This window comes from Anoplophora glabripennis, unplaced genomic scaffold (genome assembly GCF_000390285.2).
Source record: "Anoplophora glabripennis isolate ALB-LARVAE unplaced genomic scaffold, Agla_2.0 scaffold70, whole genome shotgun sequence".
Lineage (NCBI taxonomy): Eukaryota > Metazoa > Arthropoda > Insecta > Coleoptera > Cerambycidae > Anoplophora > Anoplophora glabripennis.
Window position 1 is genome coordinate 650,297 of NW_019416247.1, and position 23,450 is coordinate 673,746.

The following is a 23,450-nucleotide window of genomic DNA, read 5'->3' on the forward strand; positions in this document are numbered from 1 at the left end:
GGAGATCACGTCATACATATGGAGAGGGGATATTGAGAAAGAATGCAGAATGCAATACAACCCGCAGATTATTTCGAATTGTTTCGCGTGTCGGTCGTAATGGCTAATTCTGCGAATTTTGAATATGTGGTAATGGTGGTTTTATATGGAGCTAACCTTCAACGTCTTCGCGATACTGCAACAGTTTTTCCAAATTGTTTTCGCAAATTGTAAAATCGATCTCATTCTACAAAAGTTCTCTATATCTCTGTTTTGTTATTGAGATATGGCATACGTGATATCTCACGAGCCGTTACTGCTTGGAGAATTGACATAAGTATGTTGATAAAAAAATTGTTTTTTATTGCAAAGCATGCTCATTCGAGGTGCTTGCTGGGCGATAATGGTAATTTATATGTTAACATTCATTTATATAATATTTTACTCTGGAACTTCTCTATTAAGTTCCTTTATTTCATTTATAAAAAACGCATTTAATTTTCATTTTCTTTTCCATACAAGGAGTGCAATTTGAAGTATTTGGATAAGTGCATTTTATGATTAATAACATAGATTTCAAAATTGAATACCGTCTCCACGAATTTAGATTTAACTTTTTTGGTAGCTCATCGAAATAAACAATTTACATTTTAAAGAAAGCTGCTAACCTTATTTTTTTCTCTTCAATTCATAAATTCAGACCAAATTTTTCATAGGTTTTGAAGATTTTTAGGTTAATGATTTATATACGGTTCTTGTGGTCTCGTCCACAGTTTCTGGTGGAGTCAGAGACTCAATTTTATTCTCATCGCACATTTATTGGCAAAAAACAAAAATTTTGGGATTTTACAGAAACTATGAACTAACAAAATTTATTAGTTTTAGATGTTTCATGCTCATGGCAATAGGTAACTGATATTAAGGGATTATATCTATGATATTGCATTTTTATTGATTTTGTATCTTAATGCATTTCATTATTGTAAGTTATGTTGTAAATCTCTAAAGTATGAGAGGAGAAAAATAACTATTATGAGAATGAACCACCGTGTATGGCTGCTTCAGAAGGAGACTGTTACGAATTTGAATAAAGATAATTCAACTACAATAATTTTTAAGCGGTTGTTACTAGTCAGTTAAGTTAGAAAGAAACTAAACGGAAATCGCAAATGACTCACTGCTTGACTAACAATTTCATAGCTCGAATATCTGCTCCTAAATTTTATAAGTACAGTTGTATATCGAATACCGTTAGTTCTCTTGATATTTATGCGCATAAAAATTGAAGATTCTTAAGATATTTCATAATAAAAAAACTGTATTTAAAATGAATCATGGGTTGTGGTGTTAATAATAATTCCATAACAATAACTCATTTGTGCTTAGTTTAAAAAATATTTGCAGAAAGAAAATGAAAGAACCTGAAGATACTGCAGGCTACAACAATTTTGAGAAAGTTAGAACCTTGTCATGTTGGCCCAATTCTTACCCATTGGAAAGGTAACTATTTGCTTAAATATACTCATTGATACATTACATTTAAGAAACCAGAGTATTATCTTGACTTTATATTCCATTATCTCTTTTTACTAGAAAAACGGTCTTTAATGATATTTTCTTAGTAGATGGCATCATTCGTTGCACTTAGAGTCACTCTTTATGTAGTTTTAATGTAAATGATCCGATTATTACCAAAACATCGGTTTATTTTTACTAGTGTTTATACAGATTACTGTTAATTCCAAACTAATCGTAATTTATAGGTGATTTTTTAATGTTTTTCCATTTTGTTCGTTTCACTTTGAATGGAAGTCATTTAGATAAGCTCTCATCCCACCAAACTGGACGATATTACCATTTAAGTGGACGAACTAAGTACCTTGTAACTCATGCCAACCAGCTCGAATTGAATCTGAATTAGTTCTTGCAATGTTTTAAGTGGTTCTGGTGGATAAAATTGACTAGATTTACTTCTATGTTTTGCAGTTGCGTTACCAGTTAAATGCAATGGGAAAAGGGAAATAGTACAGTCCTTTGGTTAAATTATTCGAGCAAAATCCTATAATGAGTACTAAATTTTCCTTTAAAAAGTTCTGGATTTGAATGTCAGCCGAAACATGAAGTAGTTTTTAGTGGACAGATTTAGGTAATTGAAAAAATAAAGTTAGGCAACGCTCTGAAGAAATGAAACACCCTGTATGATCGAAAATAAATTTACAATGTTAATTTGGTGCATCTTTTATTTGATGAAACATATTACCAGAGCTATTATTAGTCCAATTAAATGGGCTTTAAATCGCAATTTTGGTTATCTTGCCTGAATTTTTTATATACCTAAGTTAGTTTATGGTACATAAGTAAATGAGAATAATTTTTTTTCAACCCTCGTCCAAGGAAGAAAAAAGATAAAATAAAGGGGTTTTTCAAGATAACTCAAAACGGGTACGACCTAGAAAAAAAATTTGTTAAGGTGACTAGTAAGTGAAATCATCCCTTAAGATTTCAGAAATTTCAAAAAATCATAAATAGAAAAATTAATTTATTTTTTTTGCAATCTATTCTAAAAAATGTAAACATTATTTTCAGAGAAATAGATATATTTTTTAATTTTTAATAAAGAAGTTATAACAATTTCAATTCTGTAATCGTTAATTTTTATGATTTAACACTAACATTTAACATTTTTTTTCTATGCCATTCGACTTATTATTTAAAGTAATAAAAAGTTACTTTCGGCATTTGGTTTTACCAAAAAGATAGAAAATCACGTTCGCTTTGTGAAATTGTTATAATTTAAATTTAATTAAAAATTAAAAAATATATCTATTTCTCTGAAAAGATAGTTTACATTTTTTAGAGTAGACTGAAAAAAAATATATAAAATTCAATCATTTTTCTGCTGGTTATGATTTTTTTTATTTCTGGAAGCTTCCCTTAACTTCTAGTCTCCATAACTTTGTTAATTTTAATAGCACAAGAAAAAGTCAATAGACCAATTTTATGTAGAATGTTATGCTCTATAACTTTTATAAGAAATGTTTTTTTCTAGCTCTTACCCCTTTTGAGTTATCTTGAAGAACCTCTTTATTTTATCTTTTTTCACCCCTAGTCGGGGGTCGAAAAAAAATGACTGTCACTTGTTGTTATTATATACCTCAAACTTACTTATATCAAAAATTCGGGCAAGTTGAAAAAATTTCGATTTAAAGGCCCATTTAATTGGACTATTATGGAAAAATCTGTTTTACATGGAGTACCTTACCTTGTAGTTATGGCGAAAAAGCGGATTCTTTAATGCCAATTAATAGACAAAAACAATTCTAGTATTTCGTTATATCCCTTCTGCTTAATTATATTTTTATTGCAATTCCAAATCAGACTACCCATACACAAAGCCTCACAGCGGACATAGTGACGTCACTACTAGTGCTATTGCTAGTCACAGCTATTAACCTAATTTACGGCCAAACGCAGTTTGACTAAGATTTAACTAAATCAAGTTTGGTTGTCTGCTGCTAAAAGATTTAATTAAATCCAATTTAAAATTTCCTTGATATATGGACCTCTAAAATTTGGACAAATACTACAGTATATAGATATAGCTACCTGCTATAAAACGCGATAATTGTAATGTGTGATATATGTTTATTGTAATATTTCGCCGAATTATCCCATATCTTATTCAAGTGAAGTAGTAAAAGTGGGCCAAATGTTCATAATTTTTAGCTTCCCAAGAAATGATATCAAAAATTTTAACTAGTAAATTCTTATGTTCAATTTTTTAAAGTACAACAAATATATTATAATTTTGATACCCACAACATTAGATAAGTAGTAGGTAACACACATTTGTCGTTATAGATCCAGCAATCATAATTTTAGCTTTTTTCAGTTATACAAAATTAGCTCATACTGAAAAAAAAATCTTATAGTCTAATAGAAATCTGTCAGTTCCAAGTTAGTATGTAATTCATTAATATAATTTTAAATCAACATGACTGCCATTAAGATGATTTTGTTAGGTAAAATTATATACTAAAATATAGTATCGCAGTAATAGGAGTCAAATGCACGACTTAAGAATTAGAGCATACCGATTTAGTTGTTCACTTTTTGGTTCAAATTCTGTTACTGCACATCTGAACGTGGATGTTTGTACATGTCCATCAAAGAGCTGTCAAAAAAATATAAAGAGGTTGAGGATGGGGGAGGGAATTGCAAGACCTGCCCTCGTAAAGAAAAAGAAAAAATAATAATCATATAATCATTTAATTAATTACTTTTTGTCAACAATTCATATTAAAAAGGTCGAAGTACGAGTAGGGAAATCGGAAGACTCTCTAATAAAACGGAATCATCGGAATCGTCTTCGCCTTTTCCCAAACCTATCGGAATCCATCACGCGGTCCATCCTATCGCCATTTCAGCGCCACCCGCGATTTCGCAGCACATTCACACCGCTGGCCAGGCGATGTCCTGGAACGACCGGGGGCGGGAGCCAATTTGGCACCCTAAAAGCCGGTGCATAATTCATAGGCCGACAGGACGATACCCTGAATTATGCAGACCGACACAGGTCTAGTGTTTGGCGAGTTAAATATGCACGAGTACTCTCGCCACTATTGGACTCCGATTTTTTCCAGCGCTTGCTCCTCCGTGTATACAACTTGTAGCTTCATTTATCGGGAAAAAAAAACAAAAGAAATAACCTTTCCGCGACGCTATTATAAATTAATTGGGTAGTGGGGTCGATTCCGTAACATATGCTCCACAGAAAACTCTTGCTCTAGCAATTTTTGCTATCTCTACATAGGTAGAATAGATTTATTAGACTAGAAAAATCTTAATTCCTTAATCGCTAATTTTAATCTTCTAATCTTCCACAGATAAGAAATTTCCAGTGTTCAACATAGATCCAAAGCAACTTAATCTAGAAAAAACAGCAAAACTCTCCGTCGTTTTCAGTTTATTTCCTCAGCATCTCAGAATAATCTTGATTCAGCAAAGGATATTTCTTATAAAACTATTAATTTTTTTAAAGTTTTTTACTAACTCTTGTATTTTACTTTACCTTAATAGAGTTATAGTCTTTTCGATCTCAATTGAAGAACCAAGAGGTTGGTAGTATGTACCAGGTTCGGTCGCTGACGCAGCAACTCGGCATTGAAATATTTGAAAAACTTGTTCCTATATTTATTTTGCCATACCCATATACAGGTCTAGCCGAACTAAACATGGAGGTGGTAGAAATGCATAAGCCCAGTTGAAGATTGCGCGCGCGGGCAAATGGCGCACAAACATAGTCGCACTGGGCAAGTGGGCAATAAATCTCAGTTGTTAACAAGTGGTTGACAATAGCCTAGCAGTGCAGTGCAGCAATGCGGAATTTGGTGATTCAGGTCATTTTAATTTATTACAGGCACATTCTATTAATCATTCATATTACAATTGCGAAAGGGGTATGCAATAAGAGGAATATTTTGTTTACTAATATTATTACAACGTAGCATTTTGGAGACCTTTTGAAACGGAACAAAACGAAATTTACTATAAATATAAAAAAATTGTTTCAAGGCATAAATAATTAAAATATGATAGAAATTTTCTACACATTATATACAAATTATTATAATTTTTTACCTTTATTAGAAAACTTTTTTAGGGGCGCCCATGAAACTCATTAAATTTTATTGCCAGGCGTTTTTATACATGTTCAACTGACATCGGAAAGACTATACCACCAAAAAGTGACCGCAAAAATCACCCGTTTTTTCACAATTCGCAGCGAACTAAAGAAAATAGATAAAAATATGTTTTTGGTCTCAAATTACTCGTCGCAAAAAATAAGATGAGCATAGCTTTCAGTTTTTTGAAAATTTTCAAAAATCACCCCTATTTAGGGGTTGAAAAGAATTGAAGATTACCAATAAATATAAAAACTGTGAATTTTTCTATCGAATACAAAGAAATATTTATTCTCGTAACTTAAATAAGCATGTTGAATTAGAAAATCTAGCCTTAAGCGCGCTCAGGGGGTGGAATCATCCCCAAAAATAGAGAATATCAGAAATAATTGTAAAAATTCCAAAAAAAAATATATTAGAAAATTCACATGCTAATAGTTTTTATATCAATTGGTAATATTTAAATTCTTCATTTTTGGCATTTTTTCGACCCCTAAGTAGGGATGATTTTTAAAATTTTCAAAATACTAAAAGCTATGCTCATTTCAGTTTTGCACGACAAGTAATTTGCGTCCAAAAACATTTTTTATGTATTTTTTTAATTCTCTCCGAATTGTGAAAAAAACGGGCGAAAATCACAGTTTTTTTGTGGTCACTCTTTATACGTATGCTTAAAGAATTACTTTAAATTAACAGTAGAAAAAAAACATACTTGACATATTTAGGTTATTAGAAATGTTGCTAGCTTTCAAAGAAACCATATTCTATACTTCTTTCCACTACTATAACATCAACAGGAGTTAAGCTACCATAAATTGTATTTTAAGAATTGCTTTTTCAAGTGGCTTAGGTAGCTGTCGTGTGTCCAATGTGAATAGCTGTTAGAAACATGGATAGGAGATATTTTCTCTGACAGATTGCAACACCAATTATTTGAATATATCAGATATGTTTCTTGTTTAAAACTTGGTACTAAATATTTCAGTATCATTTATTTTCATTCTGGATAATCCTATTAATTGCTAGTCTGACTATGAAGTTATGCCTTTAGCATTTCTAGCATTCGTAATAAGAAATAATATATAAATTTAATTTCATGAGAATTTTAGGAAAATTTTGCAGGAAGGAATATTAATTCAATTAAAATCAAAAACTTTTTGCTTTCTAAGCATTAAAATTTTCGTTGTAGTACATTATTGAACAATTTACATTAGAAAAAAGGAATATGTTTAAATTTAATAAACCTATAGTTATTAAAATGATGTCACAACAAATTTTTCCGTTTTTTTTTACTTAAAATACAGGGAAACAGTGTACAACTTTTAAGAGGATATTTCTCATTTATAAATAAGCAAAACGTTTATGTAAATCTTGATCCAGAAACGCATTGTTTCCGAGATATGGTTTTTTAATAATGTATCAATTTCTGTCCGCACCCGATTGAGTGAAATTTTGACTCTATTTGTATGAGTACAACTGAGTGAAACTATTGCAGCAGAAATGAGTGAGTTTTACTCAAATCCGAGTTGCTACTATCTATCGATTGAGCGACTTTGACTCTTTTCTGAGAATATAAAACCAATTTAGTAGACTTTTTCTCTAATATGATTTAAATCTAACTGTTATTGAGTCATTTTTTACTCAGACATGGTTTTTAATTAACTAAATATTGAGTGCAAAAATAAATGATTAATTAGGATGTACAGTGTTGAAATTCACTTCGCGGGGCCTACTGAGAAGTGAGACCCCGCCAGCTGAGACCCGCCGCCGTCGGCTAAGGCCTGTTCTCCTGACGATCACGCTTTTCTGTAGCATCTAACGGGCCCTATCTACTGTGGTCGAGATTGCAGAAGCAATATGTAAGTGGTGCCATCTTCATGGCGTCATTAAAATTACTCGAAATTAATATACATTTAAATTCACTCAGTAATGAGGATATTTATTCTGATTTAGGTACAATTGCACCAAATACGAGTTTACGTGAAGAATTTATTTAATAGTCCAACCAAATTACACTTGGAGAAAAAAAATTGTTACCTGGACTTTTATAAGTGGAAATGGTAAAAGGGCTTATAATAAACCTAAAAAAAATTAATGCGTGAGCAGGGATTGGTTGATTTGGGGGGTTGAAAAGTTATAAAAAATTGTATTATTGGGATTTCTGGCGAAATTTGACGTCAAACAAAAAAGTATCCAACAAAAGATGTACATCATGCAAAAAATCTACAACTTTTGTAGAAATCACTTTTTAACATAACCTCAAAATTTCCGAGAAAAATGCGAAAAACAGTTTTTTTCTGATTTTTGGTTTTTTATTTCTCATTTCCGCAAAATAATTTAGTTTTGACGAAACATGATGAAACTATACCTTTCTCTGTCTTAAATAACCTCAAATTTTTTTAGATACAAAAAATCAAGAAGTTTCTGAGATATTCATCTTTTTCGGCCTGAAACATTTTTTTTAAAGAAAAATTCTATTTAAAAAAATCATCTGCCGGTAATTATTTTTTTCGTTTTGACATATACCTACTTTTTGGTTATTCGGGTTTTCGGATTTCGCGTCAACAGTAGACTCTGCTGTTAATACTTTGTATTGCTGAAAACTCAAATCATCCAGAGATAATTTATCATTTGTGCATTTGTAATTCGACTTAGATGTTTATAGCAATACTGTACAAAAATAAAGTTTTCGGGCAAACCACGACACATTTTTTTTTTATTTTTTTCCGTAGAATTGAATGGTGTAATCAGTTTTTGAATGCTTTTTAATTTAAACAAATTATCAACAATTACTGAAAAATTCATTGCTGCAAGTCATTTTTTACTTTTTTGCATTTTTGAGCATGTTTTTGAACAATTTTTTTTATTTCACCAAAAAATATATGTCAAAACGAAAAAAATTATTACCGGCAGAACTCTGCACGATGATTTTTTTAAGTAGAAATTTTCATTGAAAAAAAAGTGTTTCAGGCCGAAAAAAATGAATATCAGAAACTTCTTGATTATTTTATCTAAAAAAAATGAGGTTATTTAAGAGAGAGAATGGTATACTTTCACCAAGTTTCGTCAAAATTAAATTATTTTTGCGGAAATGAGAAATAAAAATTCCAAAAATCAGAAAAAAATCCGTTTTTCGCATTTTTCTCAGAAATTTTGAGGTTATGATAAAAAATGGCTTCNATAATAGTCCAACCAAATTACACTTGGAGAAAAAAAATTGTTACCTGGACTTTTATAAGTGGAAATGGTAAAAGGGCTTATAATAAACCTAAAAAAATAAATGCGTGAGCAAGGGCGGCGGAGGGTCGATTTGGGGGGCTGAAAAGTTATAAAAAATTGTATTACTGGGATTTCCGGCGAAAGTTGACGTCAAACAAAAAAGTATCCAATACAAAAGTTGTAGATCATGCAAAAATCTACAACTTTTGTAGAAGTCACTTTTTAACATAACCTCAAAATTTCCGAGAAAAATGCGAAAAACAGTTTTTTTTTCTGATTTTTGGTTTTTTATTTCTCATTTCCGCAAAATAATTTGATTTCGACGAAACTTGGTGAAATTATACCTTTCTTAGTCTTAAATAACCTCAAATTTTTTAAGATAAAAAAAATCAAGAAGTTTCCGAGATATTCATCTTTTTCGGCCTGAAACATTTTTTTTAAAAGAAAAATTCTATTTAAAAAAATCATCGTACAGAGTTCTGCCGGTAATTATTTTTTTCGTTTTACACATATACTTTTTGGTTTTTCGGGTTTTCGGATTTCGCGTCAACAGTAGACTTTGTAGTTAATACTTTGTATTGCTGAAAACTCAAATCATCCAGAGATAATTTATCATTTGTGCATATGTAATTCGACTTAGATGTTTATAGCAATACTGTACAAAAATAAAGTTTTTGTCAAACAATGAGACAGTTTTTTTCCGTAGAATTGAATGGTGTAATCAGTTTTTGAATGCTTTTTAATATAAACAAATTATCAACAATTACTGAAAAATTCATTGCTGCAAGTCATTTTTTACTTTTTTGCATTTTTGAGCATGTTTTTGAACTGTGTATTACAATTTTTTTTATTTCACCAAAAAATATATGTCAAAACGAAAAAAATTATTACTGGCAGAACTCTGCACGATGATTTTTTTAAGTAGAAATTTTCATTGAAAAAAAGTGTTTCAGGCCGAAAAAAATGAATATCAGAACCTTCTTGATTATTTTATCTAAAAAAAATTGAGGTTATTTAAGAGAGAGAATGGTATACTTTCACCAAGTTTCGTCAAAATTAAATTATTTTTGCGGAAATGAGAAATAAAAATTCCAAAAATCAGAAAAAAATCCGTTTTTCGCATTTCTCTCAGAAATTTTGAGGTTATGATAAAAAATGGCCTCTACAAAAGTTGTAGATTTTTGCATGATCTACAACTTTTGTATTAAAATACTTTTTTGTCTGACGTGAACTTTCGCCAGAAATCCCAATGATACAATTTTTCATAACTTTTCAACCCCCAAATCGACCCTCCGCCGGCCCTGCTCACGCATTTATTTATTTTTTTTTTCGTTTATTATAAGCCCCTTTACCATTTCCACTTACAAAAGTCCAGGTAACAATTTTATTTTTTTTTTCCTCTAAATGAGTTATTTTGATCGGTCTATAAGGAGTACCTAATTGAATGTAAGTACTCAGTTTTAGTTTAAATATAATCACAAATTAGTAAAATGATCAAAATGCCCAATATTGAGTGAAAATGTACTCAATAATTTCACTCAACGGATTTACTCCGAATCTTTGCTTTCACTCAGATCGATTTTTTTACAGTGTACTAACTCGACTATAAAAATTTAATTAAAATAGATGTGTATACATAGGCAGTTATTAGGCATTGATATATTCTAAGCCTTTTTATTTTCGGTCATTTCCCTCAATTAAAAAAATGAATCTATTTTTTTGTATTATTTATTTTACTTTACCGCACTTAAAATATGACGTGAAACTTTACTTGTACCAGGGTTACATAAAATTGTTTAAAATAAGAGCACTAAAGAAGGACAATTTTGAATTAATAACTTCGCAAAACAATAGACGGAAAGGTTAGAAGATGAAAAGGTCGTTACTGGTACGCCTCAAAGCAATACCGTAGATCCTCATTTGTTCAATTAGGACGCCCTCTAGAACCCGACAATTTAAAGGCAACTCCGTTCATAACGCCGAAACAATAACGCGAACAGAAAGCAGAACCCCGAGGCAACAAGCGGCCGAACGTCCCGTGATAAATCTCAATCAATACCAATCCCGTTTCCCCGACCGTCGGACGCGTTAATTTCCCGGCAACTTTCCGTTGCGCGGATCCGCCGCCGTTGCCGCCGCCAACTAATTTCCGCGAAAACAAATTAAACAATTCCGGAAAATTAGGGGGCATAATGAACAGCGAGGCAGCGAAACGGCGGGGAACATTATCTAAATAGCGTTAGGTGTTGATACAATGAAGCTTTCATAATTAATTAAGGCCGTAATTAAACTACGCTGGTGCCGGCGTAGTTAGGACCCTCGTCAGGAAGGAGCGGCGCGCCGGAGAGCGCGCGGCGATTTTAATTAGCGCGCGGCGATTAATAATTAGCGGCAGTCCTTGCGCGGGAGCTTTTTCACGGGAACGAACGGAACGATTTGGGAAAGGTAATCGGGTTAGATTAAAGATTGCGATGGTTCTTACTGCTCAAGTAGGGGAAATGAAGGGGTGGGATTTATTAGAGCAACAGGGAAAGGTAAATTCAAGTCAGAAAAAGCTTTTCCAGGCTATTAATACATAAAGAACTACCACAAAAATAATTTAATTTCAATGGAGATGTCCTTTGTTTATGTATTTCTTCCAAATAATAATATAAATCCACTTCTCTCACAGAAGTCTTTAACTTGCAACACTTTTACGTCGAATTGACAAGACCAAGCATGTAATTGTAGCTCCGGAAGTCACCGGTGTAGTGAGATGTTATGAAACTTTAAATTGTATAAACGGCGTCACTATATCTTTACAAAATTCAGTGGATATTAATTAGAATGAATTCAGGACAGTCAAATAAAGTAGAATGAAATAAAAGTAACAATTTATTACATATAGCTAATAGATATTTATTGTATAAATGTTTTAAGTAGCATTTTATCCACGCAAGAATGTTTAAACGCGAGAACGTAGTTCGAGTGGATAAAAGGCAATTAAAACACGAATGCAATACAACGTTTTGTCCACAATCACATCACAATCATATTTGTGGGTCAGAATTATTGGAATTTAATAAAAAAATATTCGCAAGACTTGATATTTCTTACTAGTATTCAATGAAACGTGGTAGGTTTTGTTATACCCATTGGTTGCTGTGGTACGTTGTTTATTATCAATTATTTAATAAACAGTTCTATCTGAATTTGATAAAAATGCAAGAAAGTAATTGTGTGGCTGTTTTTGAAGAAGCTCAAGAAGCAATTTTCCATTTATTGCAAGCGAAATCCAGGGAACATTACGAAAAAGTGTTCGCCGAATTTAACGAATGGAGGGAAAAACGGCGAATAATGACAATAAATGAAGAAGTCATGTTTTTTAAATTTGAAGAAAAAATATGTAATTTCATCTATGTGGTCGAAGTATTCGATGTTCAAAGCTACTACAAAAGTCTACAAAAATATAGACATTAGAAAATATACACGCTTACTACTTATTTGAAGAGTGAATCGTGAGGATACAAAGCAAAAAAAGCTGCTGTATTGGAAAGAACACATATTGAAGAATTTTTGACTGGGGCTTCCGATAAAGAATATTTAATGATTAAGGTTTTATCTCTTTACCATATGTTGTTAGGAATATAGTGAACTTTTATTTTAGGTTGCACTAATAATAGGGGTTTCTGGTGCATGTCGATGCTGCGAATTGACAAATTTGAAAATTAGTGACGTACAAGACGTTGGCAGTTACCTACTTGATTCAATACCTAACACCAAGACGGGCATTTCAAGAAAATTTACAATTATAGAAGAAGGATTTTGCGTAAATGCTGTTGAAATATGCAGAAAATATATTTCTCTACGCCCAATCCGCCTAACACAAGACAAATTCTTTTTAAGATACATCAATCAAAAATGTACTTCTCAGCCGGTTGGAACCAACACATTGGAGAAGGTACCCTCAATAGTTGCTTCATTCCTGAATATCGCAAATCCAGAAGCATATACTGGCCATTGTATGAGGCGCACTTCAACAACTTTATTAGCCAATAAAGGTGCTGATCTTACAACCATCTTACGGCATGGTGGAGTATATATCTAACAAACTTGATTTTGCAAGGAATACCCAAGGAAAATATAGCTGTTTCTTACAAGAAAAGACATCTGTAACTTGTGCAAGTTGTTCACAAACTTCGGTAGATGTTATACATTCCGAAAATGATGGCGACAATGATACAAGAGTTGTTATTAACGGAAAGGAAGTTGAATGTAATAAAACAAAAAACGAAATGTCTATTAATATAAATGTAAATGTTAATGTTAATAAGTAAATAAATTAAATTTGATTTATTATCGGTTTATTATTTTTTTCACTATTCTACTAGTGAAATAAAACTTTATTCCACTAGTGGATAAAGTATCACTTTAGACGGTTCATATGTAAAAAAAAGTCCGATTATAAGGTGATTGTGGATAAAAGTTAATTTATACAACATTGTAGAGTCTGAACTACATTTTGAAACTACTGAATGACATTTGAACTAACTGTGTACTTTCGAGTTGGAACAAAATTAGCATAAAGTCTATAAAATTTCAACTGATTTTTACAAACAGTTGACCGAGGACTAGGTGACTGAGGACTATGTGGACTAGCTTATACAGGGTGGTCCGAATTTTATGCAGGAAACTTCGAGGGTAGATAGATCTCTTTAAAATAATATGTGTTTGCCTTATAAACATAGGTCTGGAACGGCCCCGTTTTAGAGATACAGGGGGTTGATTTTTTGTTTACATCGCATACTACCTCACAGGTGGTGTAGAAAGGAGTGTAAATAATTTTGTTGATGTGCTTACAAACTCCACTTACTTTTAAACACAAACAAATATTCTTGTAACATTATCGTTAGAAGTGTCTGCCACAAGGGGATTGTATTGGTATGAATAACTTGAGAACGGCGAATCGTAGGGAAAAAATTAAATTCACCTTTTTTTACGTATTTTGTGCATTAAAATATAAATCAGGTACAATGACATGTAAAAAATGCAGTGGCGTAGGTTTTTTTGTAAAAAAGGAGTGACCCCTGTCCAGTTGTACACCACTGATTGAACCCTTAAAGCTCATATTTCAGGAAATATAAGGCCTACCATCATACATTAGATGTACCAAATTTTATTGAGATCGGTTAATAGATTCCGGAGATATAAACAAAAAATCAATTTTTCTGACAACTTGTACAACACCCTGTATCTCTAAAACGGTGCCGTTCCAGACCTATGTTTATAAGGCAAACACATATTATTTTAAAGAGATCTATCTACCCTCGAAGTTTCCTGCATAAAATTCGGACCACCCTGTATAACTTCAACAAGTTGTTGATCCTGATGATGTGGTGGTGTCGTATGGGGGTTGCCTTAATAGAAGAGTTTCCAGCTAATATGATGGTGTTCAAGGTGAGCCTCTGTCCTAGGACAAGTCGGCTTGGCTGGTAACGTCTATAACGAACCTCCTCCACATACTATGTTAATTTGGTGATGATGATCATGAACTGTCCTTGCGTTGAGATGTCCCACTTGGTCAGTAAATACAGAAGCAAAAGACAAGTGATTAGACCAGTTGAAGCTAAAAGTTTAATAGGTGTAACAATATGAGTTTTTAAACTGGACGAGATATTAGGTCCAAATGTTGCAAAATTAAGGTTTTATATAATTAATGATTAAAATTGACAATGGTTAAGTTAAGTACTGAATTAATTAACAATTATATTTAAAAATATTCACAATAAAGTGAAACTTGATAAAAATGATAAAATTCAAAAGGGTTACAATAAAAATTTTGACGAAATTGGTAAAGAAAACAAGAAAAATTGACTACTATAAGATTCAATACATTATAAATTGATTGTTAACCAAATTTATAGCAATATATCAATGAAAATGAAAGTATGTACTTCGAAACAAATGAGAGGTACAGTTTATTAGGATCATGCGGTATATGAAATAATTATAAAGTAACTGTGTCTTCGATAAGGTAAAACTGGAAAGAAAATTGAACAGTTCTAAATTTATACAGGTTTATCCGCCAAAATACTGCAGACTACAAAATTTTGGCTACACATAAACCAATTACTAAATTACTAATCTGGTCAATTCTAATTGACGACTAGAAAAATGAGGAAAGTAAGCTGCATTCAAATTTACATAAAAAGCAAGCTGCACATTGCCTTCTTCACTCCATTGCCTGGATACAAAGAAACCACTCCTTAGACAACACCCAGTATAATTTGCTAAGAGCCCAAAGATTTACAGTAAAAGCAAAATGTCTATTGGTGGAACCTACATAAATTTAAGTAAAGATATCAAATAAACAAACCAGTTAAAGTTTAAGATATTAATTATTTATTACAATTTCGATGATTTTTTCTCGACAGTCGTACATCCCGCATAGGTGGCGCTTTAAAAAATAATAAAAAATAATAGTTTTCAGTTTTCAGTGCCATACTTGAGCGTATTGACTTATGTCCGTAGTAGACTGAGAGTAGGATAGGATGGATGCTATTTAGGATTAAAATTAACATGTAACAGAATTAGCTCAAATTTCGTTACAAACTTTTAGATAAATCTTTGCGATTAGAATGAAGCAGTCACTTTTTTGAATACTTTCCAGATACATAAAAATTTCGAAAAAACCTGTAAACTTTCTAATAATTTCCAATTAACTGAAATAGTCTCATATATGTCAATTTTTTTCAGGCGGCAGACGGCCGAAGAACGAGAAGCTGAACGTCAGGCAGCCAACAGACTAATGCTCTCCCTGCAAGCAGAAGCTCTTAGCAAAGGCTACATGAGCGAGGGTCCACCCCCACAGCCAGGCCCCGGAGATGGGGCCCTCAACGCCCTGCAGAATCTCCAGCCTTGGGCCGGGCCCTACAACGCCCCACAGCCGGCCTTAGCCGAGTCCATGTGTTAGACGCCGAGGTTGCCATCCTAAGAGACGAATTTCGTGCAATAAACCTAGTGAGGTGGACAGATTGAGTGAGAGAGGGCTCGTGGAGTAGACAGCCACGCTTTGACCATAAAAAATTCATTATTTTGAGAATCACGCACGTTTTAAAGTTTGTTGCAAGTTAAATTAAATAAAACGTTTAAAAACGTTTAAATGCTGAAGCGCATTTTTTGGATTTAAACGTGTATGTAAAATAATGAAAAGTTAAAAGTTTGTTGCAAGTTAAATTAAATAAAACGTTTAAATACGTTTAAACGCCAGAGCACATTTTTTTAAATTTAAACGTGTATGTAAAATACTGAAAATTTTAAATTTTCGACATGAAACTAGCCCAAAATATCAAAATACATTGTCAGTAATGCACTGAAAATCACACACTTAGTTTAGAAAAGGATATTTAAATTTTGTAATAATATATATAGAAACGCACGTTTACATAATTTAAACGTTTGTTGCAAGTTGAACTAGATAAAACGTTAAATGCCGACGGAATTTTTTGGATTTAAACGTGTGTGTGAAATACTGAAAAGTTAAACGTTTGTTGCAAGTTAAATTAAATAAAACGTTTAATTACGTTTAAACGCCAAAGCACATTTTTTTTATTTAAACCTGTATGTAAAATACTGAAAAGTTAAACGTTTATTGCAAGTTAAATTAAATAAAACGTTTAAATACGTTTAAACGCCAATGCACATTTTTTGGATTTAAACGTGTATGTAAAATACTGACAATGTTATACTTTCGACATGTTACTATCCCAAAAACATAATATGGCTAATCTAAGCCAAAACACATATATTTTGTTTTACAGTAGTACACTGAAAACCCCACACTTAGTTTAGAAAGGGTTATTTAAATTTTGTAATAATATCTATAGAAACTCACGTTTACATAATTTAAACGTTTGTTGCAAGTTAAACTAAATAAAACGTTTAAATGCTTAAGCGCATTTGTAAAATTTAAACGTATATAAAATACTCAGTTTTAAAACTAAGTGTGACATCTAATTATTGTCACAAATTTAATAAATGGCAAATCTAAGTTAACAGGTACTTCCTTTGTCAGTTAAACACTGCTTAATATAGAAAACAAATTACATACTTTAAACGTTTGTTGTAAGTTAAACTGGATACAACTTTTAAATGCTGAAGCACATTTATAGAATTTAAACGTATATGTAAAACATTGAAGATTGAGTTTAAGTTGTATCGTCACAGCTTTAATATATGACAAGTCCAAATCAACAGCAACACTTTTTTTGTCTGTTCTATCCTGGGAATACCACACTTAGTTTAGAAAACAATATTTAAAATTTTCAGTAATATAGATAGTAACGCACGTTCACGTAATTTAAACGTTTATTACAAGTTAAACTCGATAAAACGTTTAAATACCAAAGCACATTCTTATAATTTAGACGTTTACGTACCGTACAGAAAAAAATTTAAAACTTTCAAAATGTACCTTTGACATCATATTACTGCTATTTTACACGTTTAAGTTATGATAACTTTAAACCTGCAATCATTTTTTTGTGATTTTATATATTATGATTCTAGCAAATTACTTCAAATGTTGTATTAACATATACAAGTTAAAATTGAAGCACATGTACACATCTATGTGTGTACACGTTTATATGAATTAAATGTGTACTAAAAAATGTTATACATATGAAATATTTTTATGAAATAATTACAAACGTTTCGAAAATTTCAATGGTCAAGGCGTGGGAGCCTCAAAATTCCTGTGAGGGCCCTCCAAGTGAAAGACTGGCTTAGTAAAGACAGTAACGTGTACAGACAGCGTCGAGTCGCCATTAGGCGACCACAGACATTCGTGATACGATCAGAGCCGTACTTAATTGAAAAGAAACAAGTTTCTAATGTAATTACAGCAGAGTAGTGTGATTTATGTATAATAAATTCTATAATTGTAGATAATGCGAGTTATTATTGTAAGCACTAGAAGTATGGCATTAAAAAATTAAAAAACTGACACATTCATTACTTAGTTTAATTTGTGTCGCCATCGGGCGACATGCGACCCTGTTCCTTCGAGCATAAAATAATTAATTTTCGTATTGTTTGTATTGGCTGTAATTACCGTGCGAGAATTGGCACGACTGTCACGTCTCCTGGACTCTCCATTTGTTAAATTGAGCCATGGTAATCCTTCAAATGCAAAATAATGAATAATACTCATTTTTACCTCGTTACAAAAGTGAAGCATTCTAGAAAGCAATGAAATTGTAGGCTATTGCCAGATCATTCAGATAACATACTAAACGAAAATCAAATTCAAACTTTCAACAACAATTTCAATATTAAAATTTATACGTATATTTCAAAATTATGAGACATTATTAAACGATTTGGAAACACCTAATGCAAAACCACCTGATTTATGATTCTTTCTGTAATAAATAATTTTTTAAACAACCATTCCCTTTTTCCATCATGTCTCAATGCATTTTTAGTAATTATAAATAACAGTATAGCCTTTAATTGTGTTGTGATTATTATTTTGTTCATATTTCGACAATCGCCTGTTATGTTATCCACTTACAAATGTATTGACACATCTAATCGCTCCTACATACATTCTGCTCGCAGTCAGACACGCAAGCTTGTGGTTTCATGTGGTAATAACTATATTTAACCTGGTTTGCTCAGGTAAGGCAAGATATGAGGGGTCGAGAGACATCAAAAAGTTTATTCCTTGTCTTTCTGCTGTAATGGACAATAAAAGGAGATGTAGAACAATGCTCCTCAAAAAAACACTAATATCGAGAAGAATTAAAATAATTGAAAGTAAAGTAAGAAACAATTTGCTATTAATTGTTAGCAAAATCATAGTTTCAGTTATTTTTAAATAACATTTAACATGGTAAAAAAAACATGTCTTAACACTTAATTCAGATTTAAGGTATTTTATTGCAAACACAACAGTTTAATGCTTTAGAAATAGCAGGCACTGTAACGATTTCATGTATCATCTTCAACGGGTTCATGACCCAAACAAAATTGTTTTGACCAATATTTTGTTTTAAATCATAATGAAGTTTCGTCACGATATACTGGCAACCATAAGTTGGTGAATAGTTTTAGAACTACTCTGTTTCTTTATTAATTTGATGACACTTTTATGTCCAAAAACTCACTTTTTGTTGCAATATACTTCACAAAACAAAAATAAAATCAAATTTGATACATTAGTTGAAAGATGTTATTATTGAATGCTACTAGAAAACACACAGTCTACGTATTCCTCCTTTCATGGTTAGGTTAATATCTTTTTCTAATAGACTTCGTTAACTTCAAAGAGTACAGTTTGAAAAATTGAAGAGGATAAAAAATTCCGAACGGAGAAATCTGGTCCTTAGTAAAGTTTGCTTATTAAAATTTAATGGTTGGTGACATTTTTTTTCAATTCAAGGAGACCCCAATTCTTAAAAAACACAATATTCTCAGTGGCAGAAAATAGTATAAGGAAAATGTTACAAAATACAGTAAAGGAAGCTAAAAAAAATGGATGGGGAAGTGAAATACCAATATTAAAGAAAAATTCTTTCATAATTTCTTTATAGTAAAGAAAAAGGCGAAGGCAAACAAAAAATGTAAACAGTTAGGAGTCAGTAACATACCGAGAGTAAATCCATACACATCTGTGTTGTTTTTCGTGTTAAAGTTCCTGAAATACAAGTAGGCTGGTGGAACGAATTGGTATCATTTTTAGTAGGGCCATGAAAGATCATTTGACAACTATTGATTTCCCATTGTCTCGAAAACGAACTACTGCGATTGTTTATATGATGCATTTTTCAGAAAAACCTTTTAGAGATATTTTCGTCCTCAAAATAATTGCACCAAATTTGAAGAAAATATACTTACTTGTTGATTAATTTTTTCATGCCGCTAGACATAAAAAATGCAAGATGAACTTTGTGGTATACGTCTAGAATGCCAAAGAAAAAGTGTTTACTTAATTCGAGGTGATAAAATATTAAATACAAGTACTAATAATACATTGATTACTAACAATAACAATATAAATTTTCTATTAAAGACATTTACATTTCTCATTGAATAACAAATAGGTAATTTTCTTCAAATTTGCAACACAATAATTATTTTAAAACACACCACAGAAATGAGACATCCCCCAAATCCAAAAGCCAAAGGCTTGTGCGGAAGGGGGCTACACTCGAAAAAACGCGGACAAACACCGATTATCCATCGACATTGCCAGTGCCGACACCGGGGATCGAACCCGGACCAGAGTAGGCAGCCTAGCCGAGAAATGCCACCGCACACTTGACCGACTGCGCTATCGTGGCGATTTTACGTAGAATAATTCTACTATTCTGATTTCATGGCATCATATCACAAAATTTAATTTTGGATTTTTTTTTAAGTTTATCGGCGTAAAAAATAACAACCAAACTATATTTTTGCTTCAAATTTGAAACTCAACTATTTTTTGGGAGGTAGAATAATAATTCAGTGTTACTTTTTCGATAAAATAATTCCACACATGTTTTTCTGAAAAATGCACCCTTTCGAAAAATCGTAGCAGTAAATGTTTAAAATGTTTTCTATTTGTAAAAAATAATCTTTCATAGAGAATAGTGTTTCTATAATAGTAGATATTAAATAATAAAAATAATAATAATTAAATAAAAAATAAAATACAAGGCAATTTTACTTTAACTTCTGAAATTACAATAATGGATCCTAACCTAACCTACATGTCACCCCATGAGTATGTTATATGTTAATTATTGTTACTGCTATCAGTGTCTATTGAGACAAAGCCTTTTACGTTATTTCTCACCCACAATCAAGAGGTGTCGGTAGATAGACATTTAATGTCCAGGTTGGGTTTTGGAATAGTGATAAGAACTAATAAGTTCGAAACCTGTCTAGGTATATCTGGTGAACGTGCTAACGAATGGTCTTAGCTTTTTACTAGATATTTCGGGTGCGATTCAATGCTGAACAGCGCTGTTTTCTTCTCCTTATATCTGTGGTTTGGTTCTATTCAAGTCCCATAGCACTGCGGCATTATCAGGCCTATTGTGCGTGCCACTATTCAGTCCTATTCAGCAAGTAGTTTTGTACTTTTTACAAAGCCCAAAAGCTTTCTTGCCGACACTTTTCTCATCTCCTTGAGTTCCAGAAAGGATTTCCCAGGAACGCAATTCTACACGTACAAATTCTGGGCACTCTTCCAGAGAAGTTTTATCCGCCGAGTCATATCCTTGGTAGAACGGACTGTCTACAAGTACTTGTATGGATGTTTCTTAAAGTGACAATCCCGTTACTTCCCGAATTTTATTCAAGCTCAGCAAAACATTCGTTCTTTTCTACAAAGAACACTCCAAAAGTTGGCTCGCATGGCTTTGTCCTGACTTTAAAACTCAGTATTTTCTGTATTCTGTCTCAGTCCATTTGACCAGAGCCCCACTGACCATACTACGACCATACTGTGCCACAGATGGGCTCTGTATCAATGAACTCTATTTCAGATCATTACCAAGCAAGTTTTTCCGCTTTCTCATTTTCGTCAATCTCTTTGTGTCCTGGTACTCAACACAGTCTAACTGTATTAGTGGTAGCCAGTTCAATCAGCATTTGTAAACCTTCCTATACAAGTTTTAAACATGCCTTGTGTGTAACTAAAGCCTCAATTGCTGCTTGACTGTTAGAGAGTACATTCTCTGCTAAACACGCCATTATTACGAAAATTTCTGCTTGAAATATAGTGGGAAACCTTCCCACACTGTAGCTTGTACACCATCTGGGTTTAAATCCATATACCCTCGCACCCGTCCTTCTGGCCATTTTGAAGTCGTCCGTAAACCATACCGGGCCCTATCTTGCCAGGGTATCAAACTTTGCTCCCATTTGCTTTGATCCTCTATTCTAGTCTCAAATGGTTTTGGAAGTGAAACCTGGAACCATCTTGTCCCCAGAGTTAGTTCCGACATAGATGCTTCCATAATCCTAGAATATGGACTACCTTTCTATTCGTTAGTGTTTCTGAATCGGTATGCTGCTAACCACGCTGCTCTTTCCACCACTATATTTATGTAGCGGTGATACAACTAACATGACTTCTAGCGTAACCAAACAGGCCAATCTCTGGGTTTTACTGAGTTTTTCCCTCGCTGTGGTTGTATTTTTTCCACAGCGCCATAAAATATCCTAGGTCTTACCATCGATGTATACATACGGTGTTGTAGTCCTCAGAGTACGTGTTTCTCACAATATTAGTAGTTGAAAATGGACTCTATACTCTATGGTATCTATTTCTTTTTTTCTATTTTGTTGCATTAACTAACTTCTGGATTCATGAATTAAAGGACACCAGATCTGCTAATAAATTAGAAAAAAGTAATTTTTGACGTGAAATGTATACGCCCAGTTGAAGAAAGAGCGCGCAGACAAACGGCCTATACACACAACCGTACTGGGCGACTGGGTCATAAATTTCAGTTGTCGATAAATTGCCTAGCAGTGCAGTGCAGTAATGCGGAATTTGGTGTGGTTCAGGTAATTTTAATTTAATATAGGCACCTTCTATTAATCATTCATATTACAATTGCGAAAGGGAGAAATAAGAGAGAATTTTGTACTTCTGCCAATAAAGAAATAATTGGTAAACAACATATTTATTAATAAACTGCATATTTATATTAATTGTCCTTTATTTATCTTTTTGTGATATTATGTGTGATTATTGCTGGAATGTGTTTTTGTTTCCAATTTTGTTACAAAGGGTATTTACATGTTATAATTTTTATTTCTCAAAGCAATTGTTTTAATAAATATTTAGTTGTTGTCAGAGAAGATTACTTTACTTTTCTTCATTTAATGATATCTATTTATGTTTTTTGATATGTCATAACCAAAATTTACCATCAATATAATAAAATTGTTTGAGGAAATAAATAATTAAAATATAGTGTTGGCCAACTGAACATATATGTATAATACAAATTTTCTACACATTATATACAAATTATTATTATTTCCTTTAGCAGAAAACTTTTTTAGGGACGTCTGTGAAACTCATTAAATTTTATTGCTGGGCGTTTTTATAGACGTTCAACTGACTTCGAAAAGACCAAATAATTCCATTTAGGAGCATAACCATAAAAATTTGTACTACTTGAATTCGGTAGCCTGCTTGTATTTAAGAGGGTGTTAAATCAAACACGCGAATATATTTAAGTAATTATTTTTCTGAGTAGCAACAGCTAATATCGAATATTGAAGCGGGTGAACCGCGGGTTATTATTATTATTTTCCTCGCAACATGCAAGCATCCACGCACCTAAAAAATTCACGAGCCGGATCTGATATTCAAGCAAGACGAGAGCGAACGGACTCGTGTTCAATTTTAAAAGGCGATACATTATTAATTACGATATAAAATTTCTGGGCCCGTCACTCGCAACGAATCTAATTATTATTAATAAGCCGGGGGGGCTTCCGAGAAACACAGCATCGTTATTATGTGTATCCAGATAACAGAAGGTCGGCGGTAGGTAATAAAATAGCAATAAAACCAAC

At 32.3% G+C, this 23,450-nt stretch overlaps 1 protein-coding gene across 2 annotated transcripts in view; it reads left to right on the top strand.

Annotated features, from left to right (window-relative positions):
• LOC108903688 (T-cell leukemia homeobox protein 3-like) overlaps nt 1-17,856 on the top strand; it is an 89,924-nt gene extending 72,068 nt beyond the window's left edge. The window contains exons 3-4 of one of the 2 annotated variants that reach the window (XM_018705946.2): nt 1,384-1,479; nt 15,618-17,856. In XM_018705946.2, the coding sequence (XP_018561462.1) occupies nt 1,384-1,479; nt 15,618-15,834 (313 nt within the window). In that variant the 3' untranslated portion in view covers nt 15,835-17,856. The remainder of the gene's footprint in view (nt 1-1,383; nt 1,480-15,617) is intronic. The other variant, XM_018705947.2, reaches the window with a different exon arrangement.
• The last annotated feature ends 5,594 nt before the right edge of the window (nt 17,857-23,450 follow it).